This window comes from Siniperca chuatsi, linkage group LG16, assembly GCF_020085105.1.
Source record: "Siniperca chuatsi isolate FFG_IHB_CAS linkage group LG16, ASM2008510v1, whole genome shotgun sequence".
NCBI lineage: Eukaryota > Metazoa > Chordata > Actinopteri > Centrarchiformes > Sinipercidae > Siniperca > Siniperca chuatsi.
The window spans coordinates 12,217,158-12,225,211 of NC_058057.1; the positions used below are offsets into that span (position 1 = coordinate 12,217,158).

General features: G+C 37.6%; 1 protein-coding gene across 2 annotated transcripts; it reads right to left on the reverse strand.

Moving 5' to 3' along the window:
• Positions 1-110: 110 nt before the first annotated feature.
• il20ra (interleukin 20 receptor, alpha) lies at positions 111-7,861 on the reverse strand. Of its 2 annotated transcripts, none has more exons than XM_044168348.1 (7): positions 7,482-7,861; positions 6,325-6,448; positions 5,673-5,881; positions 5,162-5,337; positions 4,921-5,065; positions 4,464-4,600; positions 111-3,184 (listed from the first exon to the last, which is right to left on the reverse strand). In XM_044168348.1, exons 1-7 carry the CDS (start codon positions 7,528-7,530, stop codon positions 2,006-2,008), a joined length of 2,019 nt encoding a protein of 672 aa, XP_044024283.1. In that variant the 5' UTR covers positions 7,531-7,861; the 3' UTR covers positions 111-2,005. The 2 variants fall into 2 exon arrangements, with proteins under 2 accessions (XP_044024283.1, XP_044024284.1); XM_044168349.1 differs by having other exon boundaries at positions 7,570-7,860.
• Between the last annotated feature and the right edge of the window lie 193 nt (positions 7,862-8,054).

Below are 8,054 nucleotides of genomic sequence, written 5' to 3' on the forward strand. Positions count from 1 at the left end.
AATGTAAATTAGAAAAAAATATTTTATTATTATTACATTAATTTGTTTTTATAGTCTTGATCTCTATAGCAGTGATATAAAATAAAATTTTGAACCATAGAAGAGCAGAATAGTTAACAAGTTCACTTTATTATTTATTTTGAATATACAATAATTATGTCTTGCAACTTACAAAACTATGACAAAAATATCACTGACTTCTTTCCCAGAGTAAAACCATTGTAACAAAATGGATACAACTTCATGCACAGCAACAAAATATATATATATATTATATTTAAATAATATATTTTGTAAATACATGAATCGGTAATTAAATGTAACTGTGGAGTTTCATAATTCCCCCTTACTGTGGCTTGGGAGACATGCAGGTCACAGTAATTCACTGCCAGAAATTTCCAAAATGAGACCATGAGATAGCACAATGCCGGTAGCTGTTGTGTGGAGAAGGTTAGCGTACAAAATGTATCATTAAAATTTCCTTCATATAACATTTTGAGTAGTTATGACTTCATGCTGGCAGGAAAACAAACAAAGAGCAAGAGAAACAACATTAACAAAAGAGCGTAATGATTATTACATAATGAAACTAATGAAAATAATGTATGTAGCATTCTTCTGAATAACAAACAAAGGTACAAAAGTGCAAGTGAAGATATTTACTCAAGGTGCTTTAATCATTACATAATTACGACAGTAGCAAATAATGAAGTCTAATCATTTGTAGATGAGACAGCATAAAGTATCCTGACAAGCTTCTGAACATCTCACTTAAAAAAAAACAAGACAAAGTGATACTGCTGACAGTAATTATAACAGAAAAGAAAGGAAATGATGATTGCAAAATGATGACTTTTTTTAGTACAATGGCACAGATAATATTGACACATACTGTAGGTCAAGAGTAAAGTGCTATAGCTTTGACTTCATCATATTTGAACAAACATACATGTCCTTTTCCTCTGAACATTAGCATTTCTAAGTTAATGAAATTAAATTTCTAATTAGTATTATTAAAAAGCATGCTGCAATTACGGACTGAACAGAATGAGGAATTAATTACATTATGATTCAGCCCAATTTACCAAAATATAAACAAATAATGTCCCACAGTCTCTCAACAAGAACAGTTTAAGTGCTTCACCAGGAACTAAAACAGGAACAGACTGATGCTAAACCAAAACCAAAAGTACTTACAACTACTACTGTTTGACAACATTATCAAATAAACACGGATATGTACAGTCACAGAATATCTACAGTAAACAGTGGTCACATAGAATATCAAAACAAACTGCAAAAGTAAAAGAAAAAGCTTTTTGTACTACCACTAAATCGCGAGACTCACAAAGATCACAATCACAAAGATTTGGCAATCTGTCCACAAAAAAATCTATAATTTGGTATTTTGATGATGGTTTTGGAAAACCATGTGTCAGACACCAGTCCAAAACAGTCCATTAGTGCCTTGTTGGGTTGAGATCTGATGCGGTGGTGACCATGGCGTGCATGGTTTACACTTACATCACACAACGTTTAATCAGGAAGAAATACTTTGCTGCAGGTTATCTCTAAGAAGAACTTTGACTTCATATGAAGCACAAATAAATATACAATACATCAATTAAGGAATTGCATTCCAAAGGACATTTTGCTCAAAATTAAGGTGGCAAGATTGGCAAGATCATTTCCTTGTTGATCACAGTTTGATTATTTTGTAAGTGTTCATGCTGATTAGCATGATTTGTTAATCAAATAAACCATAAGTCATGATAATAAAAATAAAGCAGCAACATTCACAGATGTAAAAGTAACCCTACTACAGTACTAAGTGCTCCTAAGAATTTCATATTTTGACGTGTATTTTAAATAAAACTGATTTTGTACAATGACATTTTCATGATTTTTATTTCTATCATGGTGTTAAATATGTAAAGTGTACAGTATAAGTGCAGACAAAGAGCATTTTTTGTAATAATGGGGTAAATATATTGATGAATATCATCTACTGATCCATCGAGATTACCAAGTTCCATTTGGTCAAAATATCATCCGCCTCCCACATTGTTTCCCCACCTCTCTCCATCTCCCTCTGCGCCTCTGCCTCTTCCTCTTCCTCGGACGTTTGTCTGACAATCACATTTTCCAACCTCAACTCACCCTTCATCACATACTCCTCCTCTCCTCCCACCCTGTTCTCCCTCCCTTTCTTTCCCTGCATCCACCCATCCAACCCTCCCTCCTTGTTGAACTCCATCGCCATCTCTGGCAACACTAGTTTCCTGGTCTTGGGATCCCAATTAATACAAATAGTTTCCTCCTCTTCCTCCTCATCATCCTTATCTTCCTCTATTTTATGTGCTATAGCCAGTCTCAGGACACCATAGTCATCTGGTAAGAAATCTGATTGGTCAGCGTGGGAGGTAAACATGTCTTTGATGTTCTGAGTGGCATAAGCAGAAAGAAGGGGTACTTCCTCATTCTCGCTTCCTTCCTCCACACCTCCATCTATCTTTCCATCTGTTCTTACTCCCACCTTTCCATCCATCTCTTCCCCCATTCCTCCCTCCTTCTTTGTTTGTAGATTTAAAGAAATATGGAAGAGGCCAGTTTGTGGGGTTTTATTTATAAATAAACCTGGAAACTCTTTATCCTCCTTCTTTCTGTCCACCTCTCCTTTGGTTGTTCCCTGAAGAGACAGTGATGGTGCCTGAGTTTGAGTCACTGAATTTACCTGTGAACATGCGTGCGCCTGTACAAGTGTGCTCATCTCTGTCTGTGTGTGTATCAGCATGTGTGTTTGTGAGCATGTGTGGGTTGACTTTGCCTGAGGAGCATAAACTCCAGCAGAGTGACCATCCTCAAGATTCAGATTATTCCCATCTTCTCCTCTGTCATGCCTCCTCTCTCTTTTTTCTTCTTCTCCTCTGACATCTATTTTAGGAGCTACGCCAATAAACCCATAGTCAATGGACAAATCATCCCAGGGTTCCTCGGGCTCAGGTGTTTCAGATCTCTGAGGGGCATAGCTTGGTGGGGGATCTGCGTTGTGTGGCCACGGGTTTGGGCATGTAGGGTCTGATATGATGCTTTCGATGTCAGATGGCTTAATGACGGTGAAGAGGATGATGCTGACATTCTCAGGGGGGATGATCAGAGTGTTCGGATGAAAAGAAGGCGGGTTCTGGAAGTTGAAGGAGTGTGGCATTATAAGACTGACCGTTAGCTTTTGAAACATTTTTGAAATAAACTTGACATTCTGAGATGCCATGCAACAGGAAAAACTGTATTATTTATTTAGACACTAGTGGTGGAATGTAACTAAATACATTTAGCCTACTCGAGTACTATACTTATACAAATTTGAATTACTAGTATTTTACTTGAGTATTTTCTTCTCATGCCACTTTATACTTCTACTTCACTATATTTCAAAGGGAAATATTGTACTTTTTATTCACTACATTTATTTGACATCTTTAGTTACTAGTTACTTTACAAATTAAGATTTTTGCACACAAAACATAGGAAAATGTACGGCCAAAACGAGTAGTTGATTAATCGATTGACATCAATAAACATTTCATGGTTTCAGCTTCTCAATTATGAGGATTTGCTGCTTTTCCTTTTAATATTTTTTAATAATTTTGAGGTTTGGACTGTTGGTTGGACAAAACAAGCACTGTGAAGGTATCACTTTGGGCTCTGGGTAATTGTGACAGCATTTCTCACTATTTTCTGAATTTTTACAAACCAAACAATCAATCGAGTATTGGAGGAAATTATCAGCAGATTAATCCATATTGAAAATAATCATTAGTTGCAGTCTGATACACAACTATAACAGTAAAATCCTGCTTTTAAATTAATGCATGAGTAATAATAATCTGATGATATAATATATAATAATATAACAGTCAGAGCAGACATTTTTCCACACTGAGTACTTTTACTTTTAATAGTTAAATTTTCCTGATTATACATTTTTACTTAAGTAACATGCAGTACTTTTACTTGTATTTGAGTATACAAGTTGAGTATTTTTACAGTGTGGTATTAGTACTTTTACCTAAGTAAAGGATCTGAATACGTCCTCCACCACTGTTAGACACTAAAATTAATATTGCAAAAAAAGGGTCAAAATTGTATCAGCAGAGACAGCGATATCATGACTTTTCATCCTTGGCATGGGTCAAACTCCAAAATCACTGCATCCCACTTTTCCTGTAATGCACCGCAATACCGTCTTTTGTTGGACCATGCCTGGTAAAGACCCACATATTTCCAAGTTTGTAATGCAGGCTTTCCCTTAAAAATGCAGTCAGTGAAAGTTCTACATAGTGCTAGCATCCTGCTGGTGGAGCAGTGGGTGTAATAGGTTAAAAATCCAAGTCGACAATTCATTACATTAAAGACCAAAATTAGCCAGTGTGTGTAAAAGTGTATATGTGTGTTTGCATTACCAGTATATATGGGCTCTTCTGTCCTTTCCCCGTCAGGTAGTGATAGAGAAGGTAGCCAACCACCACCAGCATACACACGCACACAGATGAAACAACAATACCCACAACCACCGTCTTCAGCTGGCCAATCACAGGGTCTGGAGGGAGACGGGAATCAGGAACATGTCACACAAATACATACATGTGCATAAAGGTACATATAGAGAACACTATCTGAGCACCAAGCTATATCAGAACTCATTGTATAAAATATAAATTTAAAATGTTATCAAGCTGAAAACAAACTATTTTTCTTGACTGACATTTTGGAAAGGTACAAACTCATACAAAAACAATAAAAGACGTCTCGGGTACAAACATCAATCTCTTTTTTGCTTCTGTATCAGGTTTAGTCACATTCCTTTCTATCTATCAGGCAGGAAATACTCTCTCACACACACACGCAATGTGGTTGTACCTGGAGGAGTGGTTATGCAGTGCCATCCTGAGGACTGGCATTGGACAGGCATGGAGAGGAATCTTGTCTTGGCAGAGAAGCAGTAGTCTGTATCGTACTCCATCAGGCGATAAATGTACGGACTGGAGCCCACTGGGAAATGGCTCTACAAACATACACGCTCACAGATTAGTCAGTGTGTGCTTGATTTAATAGCCTATCCTTGCCAGGAGGGTGGGACTTTAAATATATTTTTACTCACCGTCTGGCCGCGACGGGTATTGTGGATAGAGAGGTTGTAAGTCATCTGAGGGTAGAGTGTTGCCATGGGAACCCCTGGGGTGTGGTTGTTAGGCTGATACCTCATTGGTCCCTTCAGAGTGATGATGGCAGTGTTGTCCTCTCTTTCCACAGACACCAGTGGAGGGCCAAAAGAAGCTATAGAGATAGATAGATAGATAGATAGATAGATAGATAGATAGATAGATAGATAGATAGATAGATAGATAGATAGATAGATAGATAGATAGATAGATAGATAGATAGATAGATAGATAGATAGATAGATAGATTTTAAATATTTGAAACTGAAATTAAAAGAAGCCGAAAAGATTCTGCTACCAAAAAGTTCAAGTTAAGCCAACTGGGAGTGTATTTCTTATGATTAAAAGTAGGGACATGTCAACATGTCTTTTCTTTTTGTCCAGCCTCCCCCTGTGTGTCTGTTAGTATTTATGTCTCACATTTTTAGACAGAATGTCACTTTAACTTACTGTCCAAAATTGGATCGAATCTTCTCCCTGTCAAGGCCCATGTGGAGGATGCTGTCCTGCTCGCAGCACGAACCCTGGCATAGTATCCCTGCTCCAGATCCCTTGTCTCATTGCTCAGATCGCACCAGCTCCGCATTATTTTTGTACACTGCCGCACCGCCATCCAGCGCACCCGTCTTCCTTTGCTGCCCTCAGCACTGTCCCCGTAGCTGGGAAAGACAGAATAGACCCACACACATCAGACAATGACTGCTCTGAATCCCTGCACAAGCTGGGACAATAAGAATGGAGGGAGTGAACTTGAAACACAACCCTCTCCTTGTTCAATTCCCCCTCAAGCAAGTAACTTCAGCTTACTGTTCGTTAGAGTTATGTTTTTCTTTTGTTTCTGTCCCCCTCTCCTTTCTGTGCTTCTTTTTGCCTGTAAATTCATTTGAGACTTGCTGAAAAAAGGCCTATATAAATACATTAACTTCCGCTTTAACTAGGTAAAGTCCACAGTAGTTACAGCATGACCAATGCACCAAAAAGGAAAGAACTTAAATTATTTGCAACTTGAAGACAATAACTTTGTTCTCAGGGCCACTGTTGTTAAAAGAACATATTTTATTAATTCATGTTTAAAAATTTAAACTCTAAAATCTTTACTTACATGGCATACTGCACTGTAAAGAGTGTGTCATCCGGTGTGCCATTTCCTGGTAACCACTGCAGAATATTCCTGAGATTCTCTGAGGAGAAGCTGACATTGATGGGGCTGGGAGGAGCGGAGGAGACTGAAGAGAAAGAGAATTGAGAAAGTTGAGATTGAGAAAGATAAGAGACATTTAATATGAATGTATGTTTGTTGCTGTGAGACTATTGGCTGGTCATAAAACACAATATAATATAACTAAAGTATTACAAGTCAACTAATTTGTTACAGTTATCTATATACTGTACATGACATGTTATTAAAAAGGAAAACCAGAGTTCATTAAACAGTTTCTGTGTGGCACACACATTGATGACAGTCCTGAGAACCAGTTTCGTACAGACATCTGAACCTATGATAAATTGAACTTAAAGTAGAGCTCCACACATTACTCATTTTCATGCCATGTACACACCCAAATAATAGGGCTGTGACCCATTCTTGGTCCTACCTTACAGAGGCCACGACACACCATCACAGGGACAAGCCATGTACAGAACTAAGGTGATCAAAGCCTGTGTGCATAATAACCTTTGCCATTTGATACTTAATGTTTACTTAATATCAATATATGAAGTTTTTATTGGGCTACTGTGTCATGCATACAACTATGCTAGAAGATACCATCAATTCATTTGTTTTTAATAATATTTGCATAATGGTTCCAATGCAGGTTGCAATGATGAAACAGTTTGTGTTATGGTAGCATATTTAACTTTGATACACATCATAAAACTAACTGGACAAACAGAGATCCTCTGTTTTACAAGGAACAATATTAAATCAGATCTGCTCCACAGTGAGAGTCAAATCAATGATCAAGGCAGTGATTGAATGAATCTGCAAACATTTCACTTGATGACATATTGAAAATAGTGTTTAGGTTGTGTCAGAGTTGCCAGTGATTAAACACACACACACACACACACACACACACACAGGTACAGGTGGAATCAATCGTTCATGAAAACCAAATAGCCTCAAAAGTAGCCTAATACAACTGTAATACATGCCTAATATAACGTAACTTGTAGTAATATGCCTAAGGTAAAGAATGAGTAAAGAAAGAAGAACTATAGTAGCCTACTCGTAATGTTAGTTTGATGCAGTCATACCTGCGCAGTGCAGAGCCCCAAGGTTGAGAAAAATTAACACTGTCCACATCTCTGTATGAAGTGGTCATGTTTAAAAAGAAACACCAACATTTTAAACCTTCCGGCAGCTCCTCTTGTCGGCTCTGTAGGCTCCGTCAGCTGATCCGACAGTAGCTTTCACCTGTCAGCGACCCGACATTTCTCGACACGATTAAAATAAATCAGCTAAAAAGCAAACAAATACATGTTCAAGGAGGAAGTAAAAAAAAAGAAGTGTGGATTAAGTCGAAGTGGTTGGATATCGGGTGACCGCCAACCGGTAAAACCTCAACGATTTAAAGTTAAAGTAAAACAAACCCTGCGACAGGTTTCCGTGTATGAGGAAGGAATGTGACCTTACTTGTATTCACATAACACCTGCACAGGTGTTTTGTTAATACAGGCCGCGCGTGTGTGTGTGTGTGTGTGGGTTTTTAGAAGTCTTTGTATAAGCTTTCAGTTTCCTACCTCTCCTGCACAAGCTTTTGTTTATTTTAAATTCATGCATATTTGAGTATATGTAGATAAAGATGTGTATGTATATATGTGACTGTC